The sequence below is a fragment of the Ovis aries genome, chromosome 7, assembly GCF_016772045.2.
Source record: "Ovis aries strain OAR_USU_Benz2616 breed Rambouillet chromosome 7, ARS-UI_Ramb_v3.0, whole genome shotgun sequence".
NCBI lineage: Eukaryota > Metazoa > Chordata > Mammalia > Artiodactyla > Bovidae > Ovis > Ovis aries.
Window position 1 is genome coordinate 84,854,174 of NC_056060.1, and position 26,981 is coordinate 84,881,154.

General features: G+C 49.6%; 1 protein-coding gene across 4 annotated transcripts in view; it reads left to right on the top strand.

Moving 5' to 3' along the window:
- The first annotated feature begins 1,349 nt into the window (after positions 1-1,349).
- The window catches only part of LOC101108756 (heme transporter FLVCR2), a 116,236-nt gene continuing 90,604 nt past the window's right edge, over positions 1,350-26,981 (top strand). For 3 of the 4 annotated variants that reach the window (XM_042253084.2, XM_060418676.1, XM_012182071.5), the window contains exon 1: positions 2,121-3,247. In XM_042253084.2, the coding sequence (XP_042109018.1) occupies positions 2,489-3,247 (759 nt within the window). In that variant the 5' untranslated portion in view covers positions 2,121-2,488. Of the gene's footprint in view, positions 1,535-2,120; positions 3,248-26,981 lie in introns of those variants that run through there. The other variant, XM_060418678.1, reaches the window with a different exon arrangement.

Here is a 26,981-nt window from a genome sequence, read left to right on the forward strand (position 1 = left end):
GACATGGAACAGCAGACTGGTTCCAAATAGGAAAAGGAGTACGTCAAGGCTGTCTATTGTCACCCTGCTTATTTAACTTCTATGCAGAGTACATCATGAGAAACGCTGGACTGGAAGAAACACAAGCTGGAATCAAGATTGCCCGGAGAAATATCAGTAACCTCAGATACGCAGATGACACCACCCTTATGGCAGAAAGTGAAGAGGAGCTAAAAGCCTCTTGATGAAAGTGAAAGAGGAGAGCGAAAAAGTTGGCTTAGAGCTCAACATTCAGAAAACGAAAATCATGGCATCCAGTCCCATCACTTCATGGGAAATAGATGGGAAACAGTGGAAACAGTGTCAGACTTTATTTGTTTGGGCTCCAAAATCACTGCAGATAGTGACTGCAGCCATGAAATTAAAGACACTTACTCCTTGGAAGAAAAGTTATGACCAACCTAGATAGTATATTCAAAAGCAGAGACATTACTTTGCTGACTAAGGTCCATCTAGTCAAGGCTATGGTTTTTCCTGTGGTCATGTATGGATGTGAGAGTTGGACTATGAAGTAGGCTGAGCGCTGAAGAATTGATGCTTTTGAACTTTGGTGTTGGAGAAGACTCTTGAGAGTCCCTTGGACTGCAAGGAGATCCAACCAGTCCATTCTGAAGGAGTGCAACCCTGGAATTTCTTTGGAAGGAATGATGCTAAAGCTGAAGCTCCAGTACTTTGGCCACCTCATGCGAAGAGTTGACTCATTGGAAAAGACTCTGATGCTGGGAGGGATTGGGGGCAGGAGGAGAAGGGGACGACCAAGGATGAGATGGCTGGATGGCATCACGGACTCGATGGACATGAGTCTGAGTGAACTCCGGGAGATGGTGATGGACAGGGAGGCCTGGCGTGCTGGGGTTCATGGGGTCGCAAAGAGTCGGACACGACTGAGCAACTGAACTGAACTGAACTAAATGAGGTAACTAAGTATACATTTGTAGCACAATAGAAATGTTCAATTTTTAATTGTTAGGATATCTGACACTCCGGGAAGGCTTATCATCTGCCAGGAATGTTTCAAGTGCTTTCAAGCCTTAACTCATCCAAGCCTCAAAACAACACTGTGAGGTAGGTACTATTATTTCATCATCCCTGTTTTACTGATTTTCCAAGCTACTAAGGCACAGAGAGGTGGGCTATCTTAATTTACTAAGCAGGCCTGGGAGCAGCTAAGTCGGTGTTTGAACCCAGGGAAGATCTGGGCCCTTGTTCCTCCCCAGGGCTGCAATCACAGCAGGCCTGACCTAGAGGCCCTGACTTGAAGGCTTCTATGCAGAATGGGCTGTGCACCAGCAGGGGGCAGCATAGGGCTACATGCATGCAGAGGCCACTTATCGTGCGCTGTGCTGGGCACCTCACCGCGAAACCCGCGCTGGGTCTTCAGCGTCTTAGAACTCCCCTCTCTTTTCCGCCCTCAAGTTGTCGCCTAGGAGGCCGCCCAGGGATCCATGAAGAAAGAAGAGTCCTACCGAACAGGTTCAAATCTGAGTTCCTCAATGTAAGACCAAGTTCGCAGGGAAAGCAAAGAGGGGAAGTGAGTTTGCGCTTCTCGCCTTTACCCCAGGAGCGCAACCAGCCCGGAAAATCTACAAATCTGTCTTTATTCCGAAAGTCCAACAAGGGCTGAGAAGCTCAGCCAAGTGGGCAAAAGTCGAGAATCCCTCTTGGATACCACAGAGCCGTTTGGAGGCGCCGGGCATCCGTGTGGGCGCGCAGGGAATGCGGACTGACAGGGAGGAGACTCTCTTTAGAGGATTACCTTCGCAAAGGCAGGGGGCATTTTCTTGCAGAGTGCCCCGGGAGGGGGCAAATGAATTTGAGAAAGCAGTGCCAGGGTGGGGGGATTAACCGGGCGGTTTCCATGGTGCCTGGGGCGTGGGGGGGAGGAATGCACCCGCAAGCGGTGGCGAAACAACTGTACTGTCCCGCCAGCTAGAGAAGGCTGGAGGCTGTGGGGCGGGGTGGGTGGGGTGGGGTGGGAGTGGGGGTGGGGGGTTCGTGGAGGGGTGGAAGCCGCGCACGGCGGGGGCGGGGCGGTCACGTGTGCGGAGGGGCGAGGCCGCAAGCCGCCCGAGGAGCAATCCGAGTCCCAGCCGAGTGGCTGCGCCGCCGGGAGAAAACTGTGACCGGGACCGAGGGGCTGAAGGTGGGCAGGACGCCTCCGAGGCACTCAAGGCTCCAGCGGCCGGGACCTGGCTCAGGCCTGCCTGCAGCCGGTCTGGGGGACAGCTGTCAGGGACGGAGGACGCCAAGGAAAAGTGAGAGCCGAAGCTTGGGGCTGAGCGGAAGAGCCCCACTCGCTGGCTTTTACGGAGGCTGGGGACTCAGTTTATTCCTCCGGGGCAGGTTGGGCAAGTGCCACGTCAGCTCTAGCTGACCAGCCGACACCACTGTCTTTTAAGTCGACTCGAGTTGTCAGCACCTGCTTAGGGCGCCAGGAGAGGCTGCGGTCATGGTGAGTGAAGACCCTAACCAACAGGACCACGATGGCACCCCTTCGCAAACTTCGGCGCTCCAGGAGCACCCCAATCTCTCAGTCCACCCCAGCGTCTCGATCCACCCCAGCGTCTCGATCCACCCCAGCGTCTCGGCCCACCCCAGCGTCTCGGCCCACCCCAGCGTCTCGGCCCACCCCAGCGTCTCGGCTCACCCCAGCGTCTCGATCCACCCCAGTGTCTCTGTATACCCTAGTAGTTCAGCCCACCCAAGTACCTTGGCTCAACCCAGTGGCTTGATCCAACCCAGTAGCTCGGGCCCTGAAGATCTTAGCGTGATCAAGGTGAGCAAGCGCCGGTGGGCGGTGGTCCTGGTGTTCAGCTGCTACTCCATGTGCAACGCCTTCCAGTGGATCCAGTACGGCGCCATCAATAACATTTTCATGCACTTCTACGGGGTCAGTGCCTTTGCCATCGACTGGCTGTCCATGTGCTACATGGTGACCTACATCCCTCTGCTCCTGCCGGTGGCCTGGCTCTTGGAGAAATTTGGCCTGCGTACCATCGCCCTCACTGGCTCCGCTCTCAACTCCCTGGGGGCCTGGGTGAAGCTGGGCAGCCTGCAGCCACATCTCTTCCCAGTCACCATGCTGGGCCAGGTCATCTGCTCCGTGGCCCAGGTCTTCATCCTGGGTATGCCCTCCCGCATTGCTTCCGTCTGGTTCGGGGCTAATGAGGTGTCAACCGCCTGCTCCATAGCTGTCTTTGGCAATCAGGTGGGTAGAGGAGTGAGTGGCGTTCACTGTGGGACTGAGGGTGTTCGTTGTACCGAACTGCTTCACTGCGTGAAGCCTAGCTTTCTGACTTCAGCAGTGTTTGTGACTCTGGCTGACCATGGCTGGGTGTGACTGAGCGAGTGGATGATTGTGACCGAGTGGGTGTGTAAGAGAAGTGGGGAAATGAAAGGAAGGGCCTTTGCATCACCCGCAGTTTCTCTTCCTCCGGCAGAAAGCGGGCTTCTGGAACACATGTTGTCTTTATGATCTCATTCCTGAACTTCCTTCACCAGCTTGAACAGGATAGCTCTTCTTTCTCAGGGAATAGCCCCTGGCTGTCAGACTATTCTGTGTCACTGGAGGTTAAGTTAGTTAAAGTGAAGTCACTCAGTCGTGTCCGACTCTTTGTGACCCCATGGACTGTAGCCTACCAGGCCCCTCCCTCCATGGGATTCTCCAGGCAAGAGTACTGGAGTGGGTTGCCATTTCCTTCTCCAGGGGATCTTCCTGACCCAGGGATCAAACCCGGGTCTCCTGAGTTCCAGGCAGACGCTTTAACCTCTGAGCCACCAGGGAAGCCCCACTGGGGGTTGGCGGGTGTTCTTTGCCTGTCCAGCCGGCTTTCCCAGAGGGCAGCATCTCCTGCGCCACGTGGAGAGGCAGAGCAGTGCTGGCGCTGCGCTCGCCTTCTTTATACCCAGCTGGAGCCAGGACGGTGGGAGCAGTGCTTGGTGGCAAATGCCTACCCTGAGAGTTAGAGTCAAGTCCAGGAGGAGGGAATCAAGCTCTTGCTCTGAATTTCCAAGGCCTAGAAGCCGTGGGAAGGCCTGGAAAGTTCATCTCTTAATCCTTTGTCTTTCCTCCTTAGGGGAAGGAGAATATCAAGTTCTTTGCATCTCGGTCTGGACATGGCCCAGAAAGGTGGGCTTGTGTGAGTCTGATCACTGTGTCCGAAAGGTTGAGGCAGCTGTTTATGGGGTCCTTCTTTATCTGGACCACTGCCTGGGGTGGGGGGTGGGTCTCACTTCTTCCAAAGCACATGCAGTTGTGGCTACACATCTAACAAATGACCAGGAGCCCTTGGTTCTTGAAGGCTTGTTTCCTCTTCCTGTTTGTTACATTTAGAACAGGGGTCCCAAGTTTTGGGCCACGGACAGGTACCTCCTGTCAGATCAGCGGTGGCATTAGATGAGAAATAAAGTGCACAATAAATGTAACGTGCTTGAATCATCCCCAAACCATCCACCCCTTCCCAGTCTGTGCAAAAACTGTCTTTCACGAAACCTGTCCTTGGTGCCAAAAGGTTGGGAACCGCTGATTTAAAATGTTTAAGCTTTCATTTAGAAAGTTCTTATTTGGGTCAGAAATTTCCAAACTTCTCTAAAGGTAAATTGTCATTCTGCTCATCTTTACCACCAGAAAGGTAACTTGAGCTAAATTTTTTCAGGCCAGTAAGTCCTGCCACTTGGGTAATAGTGTAAGCAATCAGTGGAAACAGCAGACGGGCCTTCTCAGCACAAGCAGGAACAGAAAAGCCTCTACCCAGTTTTCTCTAACCTGTGGGTTTGACCATTCAGAAGATTGAATGGATTTGAGGGTTGGGGAAGAAACCAGTTGGATCTTTTTGTTCAGGGCGATTAAAAAATAGGTACTGAAGGTGACATTCACAACACCCTGTACTCAAAGGTGGTGTGACCACAGGTTTGGACATCTCCATTGCAGCATTGTTGGTGGGGTTGACGTTACTGGATGTTTTCTTTATCCGAGGGTGAAGCTGGGGAGTCGAGGGGCAGGATCTTTCGTGTCTCCAGAGGGTTAAAGCTGTCTATTTGCAGCCCCAACGGGATTCAGACAAGGTCACTGCAGTCCCAAACCCATTGTTTGGGGAGGCCAGGAGACAGATGCACCCTCAGGTGGCCTGGGCGATCAGAGAACCGAACACTTTCTTTGTTAACCATGGAGCAAAAGCTAATTGCTTTTCAGTCTTCTCCACACACACCTGTGCGGGAAAAGTTTAAGTGTTAGTCACTCAGTCGTGTCTGACTCTTTGCAACCCCATGGACTGTAGCCCACCAGGCTCCTCTGTCCATGGGATTCTCTAGGCAAGAATACTGGAGTGGGTAGCCATTCCCTTCTCCAGAGGATCATGCAGACTCAGGGATCAAACCCAGGTCTCCTGCATTGCAGGCAGATTCTTTACCATCTGAGCCACCAGGGAAGCCCAAACTTAAAGCCGAATATATCTTTAAAATTTAGTAAGAATAGTTAGCCATTTCCTACCCCTACTCCCCACCAAGGTCAGAAAATGCTAAGAATTTCACATTGAAAGACACCCTAACAGCAGATATTCTTGTCATGGTGCCATCAATTTAGCCTTAACCGTTTAGCCTTAACCCACCGTGCTAAGTTAAAAAAAAAATTATGAAAAGCTGAATTGCTTATGCTTCCTCACGTAGAGGTGACTTTGTTTGGCTCTTGGCATGTGTTTTAACCTTTTTTGCTAAGTAAAGCATGATGGAATGGTGGAGAAATATTAATAGAACACCTTGAGCTCTTTTTTTAGGGGGAAAAAAAAAAAAGATTCCATGAAGCTGCCTAAACAGACTATAAGCGTCTTTTCAGAGAGTTACTCTTCGTGGCCGCAGACTTCACACTGATCAGCCAGACTCCTGTTCCCTGGAAATTCTGACCTCATTTGTTCCTTGACTCAACAGGCGTTTACCCAGAAGCTGCAGTGGCTCAGTGGTAGAGAATCTGCCTGCAATGCAGGAGACCCGCCTTTGGTCCCTGGGTGGGGAAGACCTCCTGGAAGAGGAAATGGCGACCCACTCCAGTATCATTGCCTAGGAAATCCCAAGGACAGAGGAGCCTGGCGGGCTACAGTCCCTGGGGTGGCAAGAGTTGGAATCGACTTAGCGACTAAACCGTTACCACCAGGGTTGGTGTATTAGCACAGAAATGGATGCCTTGGCAGGTGCTGTACTGGGGCTACACAGAGACTCCCTTGCCTTCAGAGTTCTCCTCCTAGGCTTTTAAACTGTACCAGGCACCAACCTCCAGATTTTTTAAAAAATGCACAAGCAACCAGATGAGAGTATAGAGGATTTGTTTTCAGTTCTTTGCGAGGTTTTTACTATCTTCTTGTCATTGCTAAGGGAAGACTGAAGGAGAAAGAAGCTAATATCTATCAACACCTATGATAATACAAGGCACTTTTTCATCCATATGCTTTTTTTGTTTTAGCCTCTGAGATGGGTGGGATTGTCTCTGTTGTTACAGATGAGAAACTTCAGATGCAGATAAATGGAACAACCTTTTCCGGGGTCCTACAGGCCCTGAGTGATAAAAAGGAGGTTCGAAGCCAGTTCCTCTTCCACAGCCCCTGTCAGTCGGCCATTATTGGGTCTTCATGGGGACAAACCATAGATTTAGAAATTAAAAGGCAAGATTCCGAGTCTCAGGCTCTGGGCCTGCGTCTCGAGGCGTGTTGGTGGTGGCACCGTGTCTAGCAGCTTGTCTGGAGTTTGGGAGCCAGCCCCTGCTTTCTGTTCTGGATCTCCAGGCATTAGCATTGCCTCCTCACCTGACGGATTTCCCAGGCGGCTCAGTGTAAAAGAATCCGCTTGCCAAAGCAGGAGACACAGGAGATGTGGGTTCAGTCCCTGGGTCAGGAAGATCCCCGGAAGAGGAAATGGCAACCCACTCCAGTATTCTTGCTTGGGGGATTCCATGGACAGAGGAGCCCCGCGGGCTGCAGTCCGTGGGGCTGCAAAGAGCTGGGCGTGACTGAGCAGGCACACATCACCTGCTGCCTGTGGAGGGGCTGTTCCTGCCTCCCTGAGCCTCAGGAAGTGGGGGCTCCAGGCTCCAGGGTGAGGAAACCTGTGGATCTGAGCTGGGGTGGCAGTGGACAGGGAGACGTGGCCCGCAGCTGAGGCACTTGCCTGTGACCCTCGCACAGGTGGTAGCAGTCCCGCAGGGTTCCCAACACTGGTTCCATTGTTTCCAGGGAGAACCGTCTGTGTGGGGTTTTGAGTGATATGGACACATTGTTATTGAGCCAGGCAGGGAGGAAAGCCTTGTGTGAGATCTGGTGACCCCTTGGTGGCATGGGGGTGAGGGACATGTGGGAGCAGGATTAGATCTTCAAGGCGGCCCCAGCCCCAATGAGGAGCCTCCAGCTCTGAGACCAGAAGGGATTTCCTCCAGGGCCCCAGGGCAGCTCCCAGCATAGCGCCACCCAGAAAAAGACTAGAGAGAATCAGTTTGCTCTTCAACGTGAAGAAAATATGGTCACCTTAGAGTTCTACAGCAGCCTTGGCTGTGGGCTATGGAGAATAGCCCTGTCCAATAGAAATATAAGGAAAGCCACAAACACAAGCCACATGCATGACCAAATTTTCTAGGAGCCACTTGAAAAAAGGTAAAATGTAAATTTGTTTACGAAAGTAAATAGAACAGTGAAATTAGGTTTAGAACGATATTTTATTTAACTCGGCATATCCAACATAGTATTTTGACATGTAATCAATGTAATAAAATTACTGAGAGGCTGTTTTACATTCTTTTTCTGTGGTGAGTCTTTAGAAGTTGGCATGTATTTTAGACCTACAGACTAGCAACATTTTCCACTATGTCTGGGATGATGATGCTAATTGTAGGGGAGGAAAAAGTTTTCCTTAACTGTCTTAGAGTCCCCAGCTAAAAATTAAATGGACAAAGTCAAGATTAATAAGAGCAAATTATGCATATGATTTACTATAAATATTAGGTGACGCGGGAGTGTTTGTGAGGAAATGAAGCAATAGTTGGACCTATGCACTTCTTTTTTTTAAGAAAAATGATTTTCCTTATTTTTGGTTGTCCTGGGTCTTTGTTGTTGCATGGACTCTTCTCTAGTTGCCGCAAGCAGGGGCTGTTCTCTATTTGTGTGCGGGCTTCTCATTGCGGAGGTTTCCCTTATTGCAGAGCACGTGCTCTAGGGTGTGGGGGCTTCAGCAGTTGTGGCGCACGGGCTTACTTGCTCCGCCATATGTGGGATCTTCCTGGATCAGGGATTGTCTCCTGCCCTGGCAGGCTAATTCTTTACCACTGAGTCACAAGGGAAGTGCAGACTTGTGCACTTCTGTGCCAGGTTTGATAAGAGTGGACACTCAGAGGAGTGTGATAGGATAGGTCTGAGATCATTGTAGATTGGGAGCACTGTCAAGGCCTGTTTGTCAGGATTCTTTTCTGCAGTGTCCCTTTATCTTCAGAGACAAGGATGCTCCCTTCCTCTGGGAGCCAGGAGGGTACCTCCCACAGGAGGGTTTTAAGGCTTGTTTGGGGGAAGAATGGGGAGGAGAGGGGAGGAGGTCACAGTGACCTTTCTGCTTTGCAGTTCTCAGACTCCTTCAGCTTAAAATATTCACTATGCCAGGGTCCCAAATTCGGGGGCATTAGGTCCTGAATCTCATCATATTTCAAGCATTTGGAAATCAGGCTCTCGTGGATAAATGCAGGCTCTAGGAAAGGCAGTCCCGTCTTGAGGTGGTGTATGCTGGACTGGCTGGTCCTCTGTTGCCCAGGGAGACTGGGTGTTCCTGAGGCTGACTCAGGAGTCAAGGTCAGGAGAGGTGGCTGGCTGGCCTTGTCTTGTTCCAGACTTCCGAGCACGTGGGTGGGTGAAAGTTCAGGCTTATCAGTCTGGCTGTTGCCATGTCAGGAAGCTCTCAAGGTCTGAGTGATGTCTGGGGGGAGGTGAAGGCCAGTGCCTGTGTGCTTTTGCTTGTGGTCATTGTCAAGGCACATGAAGCAGCTGCCCCCGTGGCTGGCTACTTGCTGACCTCCCCTTCTAGTTGGGAGAGAGGACCAGGCAGGGATTGGGAGAGCCAGGGCAAGGCTGGTGGAGACTGGCATGAGAAGGGGTGGGGCCAGCACCAACCCTCTAATGCTCATAGGGGCAGCCAGGTCGTGGAAGGAAAAGTGAAACAGGAGGGGGGTCATGGCATCGTGAGAGCACACGTCCCAGCTGAACTGACAGCTGCTTCAGCCTCTGCCACCCGCTCGTATACACAGCATGACCATCTCATGTTATCAGACCATCTCATTTGTTGGTGCCTTTAAAGAAGCCAGAAACCAGATTTTTACTTAAAAATTTTAAAATTGTGCTAAAATTATAACTCATTCATAATTTTAACCATTCATAAGTATACAGTTCAATGGCATTAAGTAGTTTCACAATATTGTTTAAGAACTACTAGTATCTATACCCCAATTTTTTTTTTATTATTCCCAACAACTCTGTACTCATTAAACAGCAACTCCTCTGTAATCTCTATTCTATCACTACTCTATTCTACTTTCTGTCTCCATTAATTTGCCTATTCTAGGTCCTGCATATAACCAAAATCATGCAATATTTTGTCTTTGGAGTCTGGCTTATGAAATCTGTTTGTTTTTTTTTTTTTAATTCTGATAAAACTAAAAAATTATGCTGTTGTTGTTACCGTCCATGTTTTGAGATTGTGGGTCATATAAGACTTCTAGGGTGAGACTTCTAGGGAAGGTAAAGAGGAACTGAATGCCAGTTCTGGTTTCTCCTTCATGCAAAGCGCTCACCAAAGATACAGGCAGGTGGGTGAGCTCAGAGGCTGGCCACTCCAGGAAGGAAACTAGACCAGTGCTCCTTCAAATGGTGCCCATTTACCTCACCTGTGGGTCCAGGACAGACTACAGATGCCTGGGCCCTCACCTGGACTTCCGAATCAGATCCTCCAGGGAAGAGGCCAGGCGCCTGTGTTTCCACCTGGCTTCCCAGGCGAGGTTTGTGATCAGACGTGAACTCACCAGGAGAGAGGAGCCCGGTGCCCTGGGGAGGCGCCCTCCGGCCTGGAGCCGGCTTCCTGTCAGGGCTGGCCTGTCTTTGCTGCTATAGACGGGTCCAGTTCCCAGGTGGAGGAGCTGGGATCTCAGTCACTCTCCAGGGTGAGACGGGAGGGTGGGCTTGGGTGGGGCTCATAATTCTGATTCACTTATAGTTCTGAAAATAAACAGAGCCCTGGGAGTTTGGGGGGATGGGGAGGCCCTGCAGGCCTGTGAAGTGGAACCATAGCGGAAGCTCCTAATCCTGCTTCTTTGACCTGCAGCTCAGTGCACTGCAGGGGAGGAGGCTCTGGTGGCCTGGCCTGACTCCTGACTTGGCCGTGTTGTCTTGGCAGGCAGTCTTGAGGGTCTGATGATTCTGTGGGATCAGGTCTACATCTTCAGTTTAGCATCTAGGGCCCCTCCTTCCTTGGCTTTCCTGGCTACCCATCTCTTGTTCCCTCCCAGTTTTTCCCCTGCTCTGACCAGTTTGGCTTCTTAGTTCTGTCCTTGAAGATACATTGCTTAGAGATTAAGCCTAAAGCCTTGGAGAGTGACATCAGCAGACGGAGGACCAGGAAGCTACACACACACACACTTCTCCCACAGAAACATTAAATACATGAGAAACTGGCTAAAATAACCTTCCCTATGGGATTTCTGTACATCAAAGATCTACAGCAACCAAGGAAACACCCAACTGAAGAAAAAGTCACATTCAAAATGGTAGAAAGTTTCATGGCCGTTTTGCCCGTTTGCCTCTCCCCTCTCCCTTCTCCTGTCCCTCCCTGCAAACTTGAGAGCACAAAGCAGACCAAACGCGCAACATTTTCCATCAATTGTTTCTATACACTAACAATGAACAATCCCCAAAGGAAAGTGAAACAATTCCAATTACTGTAGCATTGAAGAAAACACTTGAGTCATTTAACCAGCAAAATGAAAGACTTCTGCACTGAAAACTGTAAAATGTTACTGAAAAAAATTAAAGAAGTCAGAAATAAATGTAAAAACTTCCTGTGTTCATGGATTGGAAGACCTTAATATTGTTAAGATGTCAATACGACACAAAGCATTAGTATAAATCTATAAATTCAGCACAATCACTATCAAAATCCTGATTTTTTTAAGGAAGAAAAAAAGATGAAGGAAAAAAATCTTTTCCTTCATCTTTTCCCCGGATGAAGGGAAAAAATGCATCCTAAAATTCATATGCAGACGTTTAAGGGACACTGAGTAGTCAAAGCAATCTTGGAAAAGAATCAGTTGGAGATCTGACATTTCTTAATGTGTGTAATAAAACTAACACAACTAATAACAAAGCTGTAGTAATCATGACAGTGTAGGATCAGCATAAAGACACACTTACAGACCAAAGGAGTACAGAGTCCAGAAATAAACCCCCACATCAGTTCAGTTCAGTTCAGTCACTCAGTCGTGTCCGACTCTCTGCAACCCCATGAATCGCAGCATGCCAGGCCTCCCTGTCCATCACCAACTCCATCGAGTCAGTGATGCCATCCAGCCATCTCATCCTCTGTTGTCCCTTCTCCTCCTGCCCCCAATCCCTCCCAGCATCAAGTCTTTTCCAACAAGTCAACTCTTCGCATGAGGTGGCCAAAGTATTGGAGTTTCAGCTTTATCATCATTCCTTCCAATGAACACCCAGGACTGATCTCCTTTAGAATGGACTGGCTGGATCTCCTTGCAGTCCAAGGGACTCTCAAGAGTCTTCTCCAACACCACAGTTCAAAAGCATCAATTCTTCGGAGCTCAGCTTTCTTCACAGTCCAGCTCTCACATCCATGCATGACCACTTTATATGGTCAAATGATTTTCAACAAGAGTGTCGAGACCATTTAAGAGGAAAAGGACAGCCTTCTTTTTTTTAATAGACTTTGTTTTCTTGAGCAGTTCTAGGGTCACAGCAAAGGCAAGGGGAAGGTGGAGATTTCCCAAATATTCCCCACACGTGTTTCTTGTGTAGCCTCACACTGTCAACCACCCCCACCAGAGTGGTGCATGGGTTACAGCTGATGAACCTACAAGGACACATGAGCACCACCAGTCTTTTCAACAGATGGTATTGTGCAAAGCTATAAAACTCTTAGAAGAAAATGTAGGGGGAAATCTTCATGATCCTGGATTTGGTAATGACGGCAGTGATTTCTTGGATGTGAGACTAGAAACATCTATAGCAACAATAGCATAAATTGGACCACATCAAAGCGGAGAACTTTCATGTAAACAGGACTCTCTCAACAGAATGAAAAGGCAAACCGTGGAATGGAAGAAAATATCTGCAAATCATGTATCTGATATGCAGTTCATAGCCAGCATGCATAAAGAACTCCTGCAGCTGAACGACATCAAACACGCAACCCAATTTAAAAAGGAGCCAGAGACTTGAATAGAAATTTCTCTCCCCCAAAAGATGCATGGATGGTCAATAAGTATATGAAAAAAAGCTCAGCATTAGGGAAATACAAATCAAAACTGCAATGAGATGCCACTTCATTACCCCTTAAGATGATTGTCCAAAAGAAAAAAGTAATAAACGTAGGCCAAAATGTGGAGAAATTGGAACCCTTGTGCACTGCTGATGGAAATGTGAAATGGTGCAGTCACGTGGAAGACAGTATGGCGCTTCCTCAAAAAATTAAGAATAGAATTACCATAGGATTTGGCAGTTCTACTTCCGGGTATATACCCAAAAGAATTCAAAGCAGGACCTTGAACAGATATTTGTTCCCATGTTTACGGCATCATTCTTCACAATCGCTAAAAGGTGGAAGCAACCCAAGTGTTCATCTATGGCTGATTGTTAAAATATGAGATATACACACGGTGAAATATTATTCATTCTTAGAAAGAAAGGAAATTGTGACATGCTACATACGGATGGACCTTAAAGACGTTGTGGCTGAGTTAAATACGGTAGTCACAGAAATAGATATTCTGGAAATCTACTTATGTGAGGTATTGAGCTGTCTTTTCATTCTGACACCAACCAATTCTGACTTTCTCCGATACCAACTGGGTGTTCCACAATTCAGTTCAACTCGGACACTAACTACTTGGAGTTAGTGCAGACCCCAGAAGTTAAGGGCTTGGACCCACAAGACTGTCTCCATTTGCAAGTCCTAGGGACCTCCTGTATTTCTGACTGACTAGCTATAAGGTGGGGTTCCTGTGAGCCCTGCTCAGGATCTGTAATTTGCTAAAATGGCTCAGGGAACTCAGATAAACTGTTTACTTAACTGTTTTTCCTGGTTTATTATAAAGGGTACAAGTCAGGAAAAGCCAAGTGGAGGAGATTCCAGAGCCTCTGTGGGGTGCCGCCCTCTTAGCACTTTGATGTCACATGTTTACCAGCCTCAGGGAACTTTCCTAGTTCAAGGGTTTTTCTAGAGCTCAATTCCCTGCTGCCCTCCTATTCTCAAGGAGGGGGAGGGGAGTTTGCTGCTGCTGCTGCTGCGTCGCTTCAGTCGTGTCCGACTCTGTGCAACCCCATGGACGGCAGCCCACCAGGCTCCCCCGTCCCTGGGATTCTCCAGGCAAGAACACTGGAGTGGGTTGTCATTTTCTTCTCCAGCGCTTGAAAGTGAAAAGTGAAAGTGCAGTCGTTCAGTCGTGTCTGACTCTCTTTGACCCATGGACTGCAGCCTACCAGGCTCCTCCGTCCATGGGATTTCCCAGGCAAGAGTACTGGAGTGGGCTGCCATTGCCTTCTCCGGGGGTTTGCTGAAAGTTCCCAAACTCTAATCACTTGAGCTTCTGGAGACCAGCTCCATCCCAAGGCTCTAGAGAGGCTCCAGTCTGAGTCACCTCATAGCATAAGCTCTGGTGTGATGGAAACAGGATCCCTATGAATCACAAAGGATACTCCTATCACTCATAAAAGCCCAGGATTTAGAGCTCTGTGCCAGGAACCAGAGAGAAAGACTAAATAAATTTATATTATACCACAGGTACTGTAAGTAATCAAATTCATAGAGGCAAAATGTAAAATGGTGGTTTAGGGGGGCTGGGGCAGGAGGGTGGCAGGAGTTCATGTTTAATGGATACAGAGATTCAGTTTGGAAAGCTGAAAAGTGGTGCTGGATGGAGACGATGGTTGCACAGTAATAGAATGCACTTAATGCCGCTGAACTGCACAGTTAGAAACAATGAAAATAGTGAAGCTTAGGCCATACGTGTGCGTGCGTGTGTGTGTGTGTGTGTGTGTGTGTGTGTGTGCGCTCTACTACCAAAGAAACAGGACACACACCGCTTGGGAGGTGGCTCCTGTGGTTGGGGTCCCGATACCTGCTCCCCCCGCCACCCCTCAGTCTCTGTGCCGGCAGAAGGTGATCCTTGCCCTTCTGTGTAACTGCTGAGTTTCCATGGATACTGGCCTTTGTTTCCCCATGGTTTGAGTTTCCCTGCTTCCTTAACTTTTCTCCTGTCCTCTTCCCCTGTTCCTCCACCTCCTCTAAATGGGAAACTTGCCAAAGGACTGGAACCTTGACTAATACATCTCTCCCATGTCTCAGGGCTCTGGGCATAACAGGAGCCTGTGACCGGTCAGATTTATTAGTAAACAAGTATTCCTTTCCTGAGGGGAAGTAAGGTGACCACTCAGGTAGCTGAGAGCTCAGGTGGTTGTCGAAAGGAACTCTCATGCCTGGATTGTCCTCCTGACATGACTCAATCTTATTACTTCAGTGGAAAAATCTATTCAGTCCTTACAGGGCACCTGAACTCTGCTGGGCCCACGATGGTTAGAACACCATCTTTAGTCCTGCTGTGTACTCTTGGACAAGACCTTAACTTTTCTAACTTTTGGCATCTTCTTTTGTAAGATGGAGATAATATTGAAAGAAAGCATTAGTTACTCAGTTGTATCCGACTCTTTGTTACTCCGTGGACTATAGCCCACCAAGCTCTGTCCATGGAATTCTCCAGGCAAGAATACTGGAGTGGGTTGGCATTCTCTTCTCTGGGGATCTCCCCGACCCAGGGTTTGAACCCAGGTCTCCTACATTGCAGGCAGATTCTTTACCATCTGAGCCATCTGGGAGCCCACAGGAGATAATGTTAGCTAATGGACATAAACTTGGGAAAACTTGGGGAGATGATGAGGAATGGGGGAGGCCTGGAGTGCTGTAGTTTGTGGGGTCACAAAGAGTCAGACACGACTGGCAACTGAACAGCAGCTGCAAAAGGTGGATGAGAGGAGTAACGAGGGCCTTTAGTGAGCAGAGTTTATCAGCCAAATGAAGAACAGGTGCTGTCACTACTACATCCTCAGCACAGATAATTGGCTGCTGATCTGGAAAGAGAGACCAACACTTAAATGCTCATTATACCACTGTGTGGCAGGCTTAAGGGTCCATGTGTACAGGACATTCAGGGCTCACTCTGTGGGAGGACATGCTCCAGAGTGAATGTCCGGGGGACCCAGCCGGACAGCATCCCCAAGGAGGTGATGGTTATGAGCCAATTCTTCATGAATGAAGTGACCAGGAATTTGGGTCAATAGGGAAGAGTGGGCCTTTCTAGAAGTTTCCAGGCAGTCTCCTGATGGAGACTTGTTCCTCTTGAGAACTGCTCTGACTAAAAGCTGTCTGGTGCTGGGAGACGGTGTTAACTTCCCAGTGTGTGGTTGACGGAACCTGGCATCTGTGTTGAAGATTTCAGGGTCTTGGGGATGATACAGGTACTGGGCCAGCTCCTACACATCAGACCTCAGGCTTACAAACCTAAAATCCTACTGAAGGAGGCATGGCGCCCAGGCTTATCAGATGGACACAGCCGTTTTCCACTGCCTGATTCTTGATGTTTATCCAACAAAGCTGTTAACAGGATGTCCTTCCCTTGCCTTTACCTGCCCCCCTCACCCCCCCCACCCCCACATCAAAGGGCCCTGTGTTAATTGGTTGAATACCTATCAGAGATCCCTATCAGGGCTTTTCCCCCAGTGGCCCAGACAGTATCTGCCTGCAAAGCAGGAGACCTGGGTTCAATCTCTGGGTTGAGAAGACCCCCCTGGAGAAGGAAATGAAAACCCACTCCAGTATTCTTGCCTGGAGAATTCCACAGAGAGGAGCCTGGTAGGCTATACAGTCCAGGGGGTCACCAAGAATCGGACACAACTCAGTGGCTAACACTATCAGAGATGATAAAGAGCTAAAGGGTTAAGGTGCAAGTGGGTGTTTGCTCTTCTTTCTTTCTTCTCTATCTCTTGACTTCTGTCTAGCACCATCCCAAACTTAACCCAAGGGATCATCTCCCGTCTCTTGGTTCTTCAGGACTAATGGCCTTTGTCTTTGCTGAGTTATTCAGGGGTGAGAGGTATCCTACATGTCCTGGGGGCCCATCCGGACTCCTCTGCCTCTTCGCCCATTTGCAAGCATCTCTCCTTTTCTCTGCTGGTGAAATCTGTAGCTTGACCTCTGAGCCCCACACGGTTGGAGATGAGGCCTTGCCCCAGCGTGAGGACAGAGAGTACCAGGGCACTGTGTGTTTGTAAGAGGGTAATGGGAGGTAGGGCTGGCTTTCCCTTGCTCATCAACTTCTCGGGATTAGACAGAGTGTCCCCGAACCACAAGTGGAGTGGTATTTGCTTTGGCTCCTTCTGACTCTTTCTTTAGAGAGGAGGTGAACACAAACCCGTTTTGGAACCAGATCAGTCTTGATTGGACAACTCTGCTGATTCCAGGAAGGAAGGGGACAGGAGCTGGAGCAAGGCTGGGGGTTATTTTTCTTCCTCTTCCTCTCCCCTGGACATTCCTGATCTGTACCCCCACGTCGCTGTGTTGGCATGGCTGCGTCCGCCCAGCTGGCTCTGGATGCAGCTGTCTCTGCTCAGGGCCATTTGCTGTGCCCACCAACCCAGAAATGTAGGAAGTGGGGTGCCATGAGTCGTGGCCTTAACGCGTGGAACATCACAAACAGCTGTTTGGGGTGGCGGCTCCCCCTTGAGCAGTCCTAGCCTCCTCAGACCTTTGACCTGGGCTTCCTGTTTGTGGAGCTAGTCAATGAACTCAGAGGCCCGATTCTTCTCTGTCAAGGAGCTAGGCAGGAGCACACCGTGATCCCACTGTCCACCCCTGCCTGGGACTCCAAGGGAAGCAGCAGCTGAGAATTAGCTCTTGATTTCTGTCCTTGGCGGGTGCTAAGTCACTTCAGTCACGTCCGACTCTGTGCAACATTATGGGCCGTAGCCCATCAAGCTTCTCTGTCCATGGGATTTCCCAGGCAAGAATACAGGAGCGGGTTGCCATGCCCTTCTCCAGGAGATCTTCCCGACCCAGGTATCGAACCCTCATCTCCTATGTCTCCTGTACTGGCAGGCAGGTTCTTTACCGCTAGTGCCACCTGGGCAGTCCTTGGGGCAGTGAAGGGCCATTGTTTCTAAGTGAGCTCCAGGAATCTTCAGCATCAGCACCACTTGAGGGGGTGGGGAGCGATGGGGAAGGGGGGAGTGTTGTTTGTGAGATATGCAGATTGCCAGGCCTAGGGGGCCAGATCCAAGGAATTACCCTCTCCGGGGTGGGACTTTAGAATCTGTGGTTTTGATTCTCCACCGGGGACTGTGATACTGAAATTTGAGAACTCCTGATACAGGAGCCGTGGGACCCTGACCCAGCTCTGCCAGCCCCGTCTTTGGAGCCTCTGGTTGGACACCTGCCCTCTTGGGGCATCAGCTTCCTTATCTGTACTGAGAAAGCCAGCCTCACAGGTGGACACCCATGTTAAAAGAGGTGTGAAAGCTCCTGAACCAGGAGGAGCCTCCACAGACATTCATTGAGTGCACATCCACCTTCTCCCTCCTCACTAAACTCAGGTTCACAGCACTCTTTCAGATATCTCTGGATCTAGGCCTTTCTTTCATCTCAGCTGCTGTCCCAGGAATACCACTCACCCATCCTCCTCCCTGACGCCATAGGTCAGGAATGAACTTAAGCAGACCTCCTGTCCACTCCCTCCACCAATGCGCTAGGTTGGTGCTGGCATCACTACCTTTCTAGAAATCGGTCACCTCCCATAAGACCTTGTTTATAGAAAACAGGCCAGAAGAGGCCCTGGTGGGCACACAGTGGGGACCGAGAATGTGCAGATGGAAAGATGGATGACTGGTGTTCTGGTTTTACCGTTTATCTTTGGGGCATTGTCTTCTCATTGCTGAAGGGAGATTCCAGAGCATATATTTGCCATTGAATAACATGTCACCCAGGGCCTCGGGAGCATGGGAGTGGTGGGTGCAGGAAAAATGCAGCTTGGCCCAGCCCTCCTACTAGTCTTTTCCACTTTTTATGTGTCAGTGGGCCTCCTGAAAAAATCCCCTGCACCTGCTTCCTAAGCAGCCTTGGAAGCTGGTCCTGGGAAGAGTGGCAGGTGGGGAAGCTCCTCCTTTGAGACTGGCTGACTTGGGGGGTGGGACCCTGGGAAGACCTGGCTGCCAGGGGACATCCTCAGCCTCTAGCCTTGGGACAGCCATCTCGATAATGCCTTGCTTTATTTGTGGAGTAAAGACAGCCCTAGGGCTGCCCTGGTGTCTCAGCGGTAAAGAATCTGCTTGCCAAGCGGAGATGCGGGTTTGATCCCTGGGTCAGGAAGATCCCCTGGAGCAGGGAATGGCAACCCACTCCAGTATTCTTGCCCAGAGAATTCCAGGGACAGAGGGGCCTGGCGGGTTACAGTCTATGGGATTGCAAAAGAGGGAGCAACTATACAACGATAATGACAGTCCTCCTTGGCAATGGCTGGTTCTCTCAAGGCTACTGTGAGGGAAAGGAAGTTGTGTTTGCAGAGATCAGACCACCACTGTAATTTTGTTCAGAGACACCACAGATATTGACATTTTCTCCAGTTACTGTACTGCCTCTGACTCACTGTCCAGAAAGAACTTTAAGAAGAAAGTTATTTACTTGGCTGTTTCAGGTCTTAGTTGGGGCATGTAGCATCTAGTTCCCTGACCAGGGATCGAACCCAGGCCCCCCTACATTGGGAACATGGACTCTTAGCCACTGGATCACCAGGGACGCCCCTAGAAAGAATGTTGATAAGAGGTCCAGAGTAATTGTTAGCTATTCTATAACGACCCAAACACATTCCTTAGTTATGTAGCAAACCCCATTGCAAACGACCCCATTGGTCCCTGGCTCTTCTTGGGTCTCAGACCACGTGTTCCTGGGCTGTGTGGCTGCTTGAAGCCTGGCTCAGCAAGGCTCTGTGGGAAGACAGCAGGGCTGGGAGTGGACCAACAGAAGTCTGGTGTTACCTCACTACTCATCAGCTCTGTGACTTCAGTGAGTTGAGCCAGCTCAGTTATGAAAGGGAGAGAAGGACGGGCCCCTCCCAGGGCTCCGTGTCTCATCTGTGCCATGGGCTTCCTGTGTTCACCTCACTGGATGGTTTTGATGCTGTTTGTATGCTGGATGTGCAGGTGCCTTGAAAACTGTGAAATTCTGTGCAAATGTGGGCTTTTGAAAGTGAAAATGAAAGTCGCTCATTCGTGCCTGACTCTTTTTGTGATCCCGTGGACTTAGACAGTCCTTGGAATTCTCCAGGCCAGAATACTGGAGGGGGTAGCCTTTCCCTTCTTCAGGGAATCTTCCCAACTTAGGGATCAAACCCAGATCTCCCACATTGTAGGTGGATTCTTTACCAACTGAGCCACAAGGGAAGCCCCAGAATACTGGAGTGGGTAGCCTATCCCTTCTCCAGGGCATGTTCCTGACCCAGGAATTGAAGGGGCATCCCCTACATTGTAGGTGGATTCTTTACCAACTGAGCTATCAGGGAAACCCCTTAAGTGCCCTGAAAAAAATGTCTGTAGACTTGCTCAATACACTCAGAAAGTAAAAGGCTTCCTGTATATAGATCAGGTCCTGGCCACCTGGTAAAGAGCCACCTTGGATTAGGGGCCACACCCTTGGTTTACAGGGCTCGCCATTCTTGATTTTAGAGTCAGCTGTTGATTTCAGAAAAAGTTCCAGTCATTCTGGTTGTCGGGGCCTCTCCCAGAGCTCCTGGGTTCCAGAATATCCCTGATTTGGTCTTTTTGACTTGAGCCATGATGCAGCTCCTGAGGTCCTATGGACCTTTCTAACTCCTTTTTGATTCCAAGAAGGGCCTTTTGCCAGGGGTTGGCACAAAGCAGCTTTTCAATCTCTGTATGTCCTGGATGGCTCCTGTCTTTGACGTAGGCAGTAGCCTTGGTGGCAGAACACAGAACTGACTTGGTCCTCACTGTCAGGAGATGGGTCCTGGGAGTAAGAAGTCCTCTCCTCAGGGCCTAGTGGTCCTGGTGTTACCACATTTTCTCCCAGGCCCCTTACAGATGAGCTTTCCTGGTGGCTCAGTTGGTAAAGAATCTGCCTGCAATGCAGAAGACCCGAGTTTGATCCCTGGGTCAGGAAGATCCCCTGGAAAAGGAAATGACAACCTACTCTGGTATTCTTGCCCAGGAAATCCCATGGACAGAGCAGCCTGGTGGACTATAGTCCATGGGGTCGCAAAGAGTTGGACACGACTGAGCTACTAAACCACCACCAACAGCCACCTGAGGGTGATGCTGATCCACGGTAACAAGCGGAGACTGGTGGGGCTCAGCCCATCCATGTGGCTGTGATAACTGATTTTTCTCTCTCCAGAATTCTTCTGTCTCTCCTTGGGGAAGAGAGGACCCCATTATCTGTCCCTGGAGTGCTCGCTTTGTGTTCTCATGCTGCTCCACAAAAATCTACGTCCTTCACCAGGGTTTCCCCACTGCGGCCGGATCTCTGTCCCTTGCAAGTACCCGACACGGCCCCTGGCCATCAGTCTTTGTTTCTCTTTGAATTCTATTGGTACTGGATTGCATGTATCCCGGCCAGCCTCTGGGTGTTTCCCCAGCTGACAGACCACACGTAATGTGACAAATGAGAGTCAGTGAATGAAGGCTCTAAACCCCTTGGCTGTCTATCTCATGTGGTACAACCTTGGGTTAAGGGTTTCATTGGCTGGTTGGTTTGTCGTTAAGTTATGTCTGACTCTTTGTGACCCTATGGACTGTAGCATGCCAGGCACCTCCATCCATGGAATTTCCCAAGCAGGAATACTGGAACGGGTTGCCGTTTCCTTTTCCAGGAGATCTTCCCAACCTAGGGATTGAATCCAGCTTGGCAGGTGGATTCTTTACCCCTGAGCCACCTGGGAAGCCAGTAAGGCCTATGTGTATGTGTGCTAAGTCTCTTCGGTGGTGTCTGACTCCTTGCAACCCTGTGGATCGTAGCCCACCAGGCTCCTCTGTCTATGGCATTCTCCAGGCAAGAATACTGGAATGAATTGCCACGCCTTCCTCCAGGGGATCTTCCTGACCCAGGGATCAAACCCATATCTCTTACATCTCCTGCATTAGCAGGCCACCCAGGAAACCCATTAAGGGCTATACTCTCCATTTATAGGGCCAAGCACTCTGACCTTTATGTCAGTTCTTGGGAGCTATGGTTTCTTTGAGACAATGTACCACAGCCTTTATTTACTGACTGAACAAATATTTCTTGAATATCTACTCTGTGCCAACCCACATTCTGAGCTCTGAGAAAAGAGTTGTTCAGTCGCTCAGTCATGTCAGACTCTTTGAGACCCTATGGACTTGAGCGATAGAAAAGAAAAGTTCCTGAATTCAAATCTAAGAGAAGAGGAATTAGACTCTAAGGCTGATGGAGTGACTAATGGTGGAAGAGTCAGGCCAAGTAGGAGGGGAGCGACCTCATGTGAGTAGGTCCTGAGTAACTCCCTAAATCCCAGGCCAGAGTTCATGGTATTACTTTCCGGGGATGGTGGTAGATATGGCTAATTTTAATAGTTTTTCTGGTGCAAGGTTTAGATTTCTTTTTCTTTCCAGATCTCTCTGGGACCAAGAGGCAGGGCTAGTTACTGTATGAAGTTGGTGTCTTAGGAAAAAACTACCTAGGGCCCAGCCTGTCTCTTTTTGGAGGCTCACCCTGAAGTGGGAGGAATTGGGTCTGGCTCGTGGCAGCCTGTTAAGAAACCAGTCTTCCAGGGCCTGCCTGTGAGTAAGCCCTCTGATCTGAGTTTCACCTCTGAAAGTCAAAAGTGGGGGTCTTTCAACCAAGAAAGCCCAATCAGACTCAGATGAAAACTTGGGAGTATTAGAAACATGTGTGGTCACATGAGGGGCTTCCTGGTAGCTCAGCTGGTAAAGAATCTGTCTGCAATGCAGAAAACCCGGGTTTGATCCCTGGGTTGGGAAGATCCCCTGGAGGAGGGCATGGCAACCCACTCCAGTATTCTTGCCAGGAGAACTCCATAGACAGAGGAGCCTGGCGGGCTAATGGGGTCACAGAGTCAGACACGACTGAGCGACTAACTGTGCACACGGGGTCACATGAACCGCTTCCAGGAATTGACAGCATGTGACATGTCAGACAAAGGAGACAGTTCTTCTGCTTTGGGCTATTTCACCATCTGTCACCAGGCAGGGAGTGGTGAGGTTAAGCACGGGAACAGCACCCGAGTTGTGTGAGTTCAGCTGTTGGCTGCCGTGGGCTGGCGTCTGGTTGGGAGTTGGTGGAAGTGCCAAAGCATCTTAATGGAGCTTTTTATTTTCTCCAAGAGTTGGAGAAAGTGAGGTCTGCATCCGCCCCTTTCCTGGCCTGGAGGTTAGAAAGATGTCCCTTTTCATTCCTCTTCCCTGACTCAGTCACTAGGGAAGTTCTGGGAGCCTGTGGTCATTGGCTGTCCGCTCTGTCACGAGAGGGACCTTTGGGTGGAGAAGTCGGCCATGAGTCAGGCACTTGGGGAAAGGGGAGCGGAGGCTGGAAAGGGGGGCAAAGGCTGCTCTCACCTAGACCAGGACTGAGCCTTTGCTGATGCCACCACAAGCACAATTTCAGGAGCAACAGCCACCCTTAAAAGGAGGCATGTGTGCACCAGGAGCCTCCAAGGTGATGACTGAAAGCAGCACAAATATGAAGCTGAGCTAAAAAAAAAAAACAAAAGCAAGCCCTTTGTGAAAAAAATTAATCAAAATTTCCCTGTAGAACTCAGACCCCTCCCCTAAACTTAGCACCTTCTCTGCTTAGAGCCCAGGGTACCTCTGCTGCCTGCACTCTCTCAATAGTGAGGAGGAAACCCATCCCCAAGGCTGTACGTCAAGATCAAGGCATGCTGGCTGCTTGGAAGCTTGGTAATGCCCTTTGTCTTGCATTTATCTCCTCCCCTACCTTTTAGTGTGGTGCTTCATAACAGTGGGTGTTCAGTAAATCTTAAGTGTAGGTTTGAGGGTGGGTGGTTGATCAGCCTACATTCCAGTGACCCCTGTGTCTGATCTTGGGGAGCTCCAAATTGGGGGTCTTCTCTACATCATTTCATCTTGCATCTGCTTTCTTTTGGTGGTCAACTCTTGCAGTTCAGCAAATTGCTACTCTTCTCAGCTGCTTTGCTATAGCAGAGACTGGCAATACTTGATTTAGGTTTGAGCTGTGGAGTTCTGAAAGTCTTCTCTGTTCAGAAGGTATTTCCTGAGCCTCATCTCTGTTCTTGGCAGAGTGCTGGTGTGGCATGGGGAGGGGTCACACAAGGAAAGGTTTGTCAATGTCCCTGTCCTCATGGTGCTAAAATCTAGCTGGAAAGATGACAAATAGCCTACATGGAAGACAATCGGAAGTCAAGCATATAAGAACAGGAAACCCCATAGGGGCTGACTAAGTGGGAAACAGTCAGACTATAGCTGTAACCACATCTGCTGATTGCTTCCTCCAGTAGCTAGACTCGTGGGAGGCGCTTGAATGATAGCATCGTACCTGTAAGACTGGAGATGTCATCAGGTCTCTGAGGCAGTTACTTCCATGAAATTTGCCCAGTGTGTCAAGGGACTTGGAATCAGATTGCCATGGGCTCACATCTCAGTTCTGCCATTAGAAGCTGGGTGACCTTGGGCAAGTTATAGTTTTCTCTTCTGTAAAAACCAAACCAGAGATAATCTTGTCAACTTTAGGGAGTTGTTGTAAGGCATTAAAGGAAATAGCGTGAAAAATCATTTAGCAACTGCCTAGCATACAGTGGGTGCTCATTAAGTATTCATTTCCTTCCTTCTGCTTTGAATAACAGCTAGGACTGGAATGTCTGGCCAAATGTTTAAGGCTACGAACTCTAGTACCCATGGCCTGAACTTGAAGCCTAGCATAGAACACGTGCTGTTCTTTGACCTTGGACAAGCTACTTAAATGCTAGTTTTCTCAGTTTTAAAATAGAGACTTGGGGACTTCCTTGGTGGTCGAGTGGTTAAGAATTCGCCTTCCAGTGCAAGGAACATGTTCGACCCCTGGTCAGGGAACTAGGATCCCATATACCACGGGGCAACCAAGCCTACACGCCACAAGGAAAGCCCAGCACAGCCAAAACAGCATAAAAAGCAAAACAACAACAATAAATAGGGATTAAAAGAGGGTGTGTGTGCACATAGGTACAGCATGTAGTAGCAGAGCCTGGTGGGCTGCCATCTCTGGGGTCGCACAGAGTCAGGCACGGCTGAAGCGACGTAGCAGCAGCAGCAGCAGCAGCAGCAGGCCGGCAGCTGTGGCGTGGCGAGCGCAGTCAGCCAGCCTTGATGGAGTTTCTGGCCTTCCCTGGGAGGCACGTCTTCCAGGCCGGCCTGGTTTCCCTGGTGCTTCTGCTGCCTTCGCCTCACCTCTTTGCCTCAAGTGCCTGCTAAGTTGCTTCAGTCGTGTCCGACTCTTGGCCTGCTAGGCTCCTCTGTCCATGGGATTCTCCAGACAAGAATACTGGAGGAGGTTACCATGCCCTCCTCCAGGGGATCTTCCTGACCCAGATATCAAACCCATAGCTCTTATGTGTCCTGCGTTGGCAGGCGGGTTCTTCATCACTAGCGCCACCTGAAGGACTGAGGAAATCCAAGAGCGTCGAGGTTATGTAAGCCACCAGCGCAATCACAGATTTGAGGACAAACCCTGTGATTAGGGGAGGGGATTCTAAGGGAGTCTAGAGTCTGACCAGCTGTGACACCGCTTCTCAAGTTCTTAGGGACCTAAGCTTAGCCTTTTAAATCCATAAACCTCTTTCGTGGGCGATTTGTCCCCAAATCAATGAGATTGCTTTTGTTCCTGAAGGTCTACTCCATCCTTAATCCCGAGTTGGCTTTTTCAGAAGAAGCCAGGGGCTTGGATTTGGGAATTTAAAAAATACAGTCATGTGAGCACATTATTGCTGACTGTGATGTGTTCCTAGGAGCTGCCAGGTGGTCCTGGGTGGCCCGTCCTCATGAGTAAATCGTTGTTTGAGTTCAGTGTTGCCGTGCCCAGCAGCCGCCTCGCTCCTTGCCGAGGCATCCAAGACTCAGTCCCAGGACTGCCCTCTGAGCCTGCTAGCTCTCAGAGGGGGCTTTCCTGCAGCGCGCCACCCCGCCCTGGGGGCCCGGAGCCTTTTCTGTGCATCATTTTGCCCAGATTGTTATGCCTTGATGCTGAGGTGTAGTGTTTTCGCTAAGGTATAAACAATGGTCTGAGTGCCCCTGGCCAAGCGGGGAAAGCGGTATTAATAGTCGCGGAATTTTGTATTGAGTGTGCCGACTTGCCTCAGCAGCACCGCTTTGTGGTGTTTAAATGAGCACAGCAGTGTGTAGGGATGGGCCTTGAGTGCTGAAGTCACTTCTAGGTTTTGTCCACAGGGTGTGCTGGCGGCCTCCCTGCGAGTGGCCCTGCTGTCCACGTCTGAGGTGCCGGAGTCCAGACAGGCAGCCCAGGAGTGGGTGGGTTTGAGTGTATGGGATGGAAAGTTGACTTACTGCTTTTTGTAGCACCTTTTGGTGCTTCCCTGGTGGCTCAGACGGTAAAGAATCTGCTTGCAGTGTGGGAGGCCCGGGTTCGATCCTTGGGTGAGGAAGAATCCCTGGAGAAGGAAATGGCAGCCCACTCCAGTATTCTTGCCTGGAAAATTCCATGGATAGAGGAACCTGATGGGCTACAGTCCATAGGGTGGCAAAGAGCTAACGCTTTCACTTTAGTGCCCGTAAACTCTGTATGGACTTAAATGGCCCTTTATGAAAGAACACTTTCATATGTTTGTCTATGTTTATTCTTCTGAACTGTTGTTCTCCGTGACCTCTAGTTTCTGATTAATCTGTAATGATTAATAGATCATGAAGATCATCACTAATGTGTACAGATTTGTGTAGATACGCACCTGTTTGTGGTCACCCATCGCATAAAAGCAGCCTTGTGGGGGTGGCATCGGCTGTGCGCTCTAAGATTGCTTGTGGGGGTTGATCAGCTTTAAGCAAACCTGGTGTATGGCAATCTAGATTGAACCCAGATTTATCTCTCATGTGGTGCTAATTTAAAAGGAACCTTCACTTATGTTATTTTAAAAATCACACTTTCTCTAAGAGCCTTGTCTAGTCAGTTTTAAGTTTCCAACCACATTATTCCCCAGGTCTGGGTTCACAGCTAGTCTGGAAGGGACGTGATGTTTCTTGACATGCCCGTAAACTGCAGCCCTTTCGTTTAATGCCCATTTATCGAATAACCCCCTGTCCTGTTTACCAGGCAGCAGACTAATGTCAGAAGAAGGGGTGAAATTTAAAGGATTTAAGGGGTTGGGTCAAGAAAGCCAGGCCTCCCTGAAATAATCAAGGACTCAGAGAAGGAACTGAGGGTGAGCTGGGCTCTAAAAGGTTTGAGGAGGGAGACCTTTGCCAGCAAGGTGTCTGCTGGGATAGAGATGCTGAAGCATTGGACTTGTGAATCATCCAATCCGGAGACATCCAGAGAAGCAGATGGAGATGAGACTGGAGGTGAAGAAAGACAGGAATGTCAGGCTGAGGGGTGTGGACGTGGTCCTCCCTGGGAGAGGGCTGGCTCCCTGAGGGTCCTTGAGC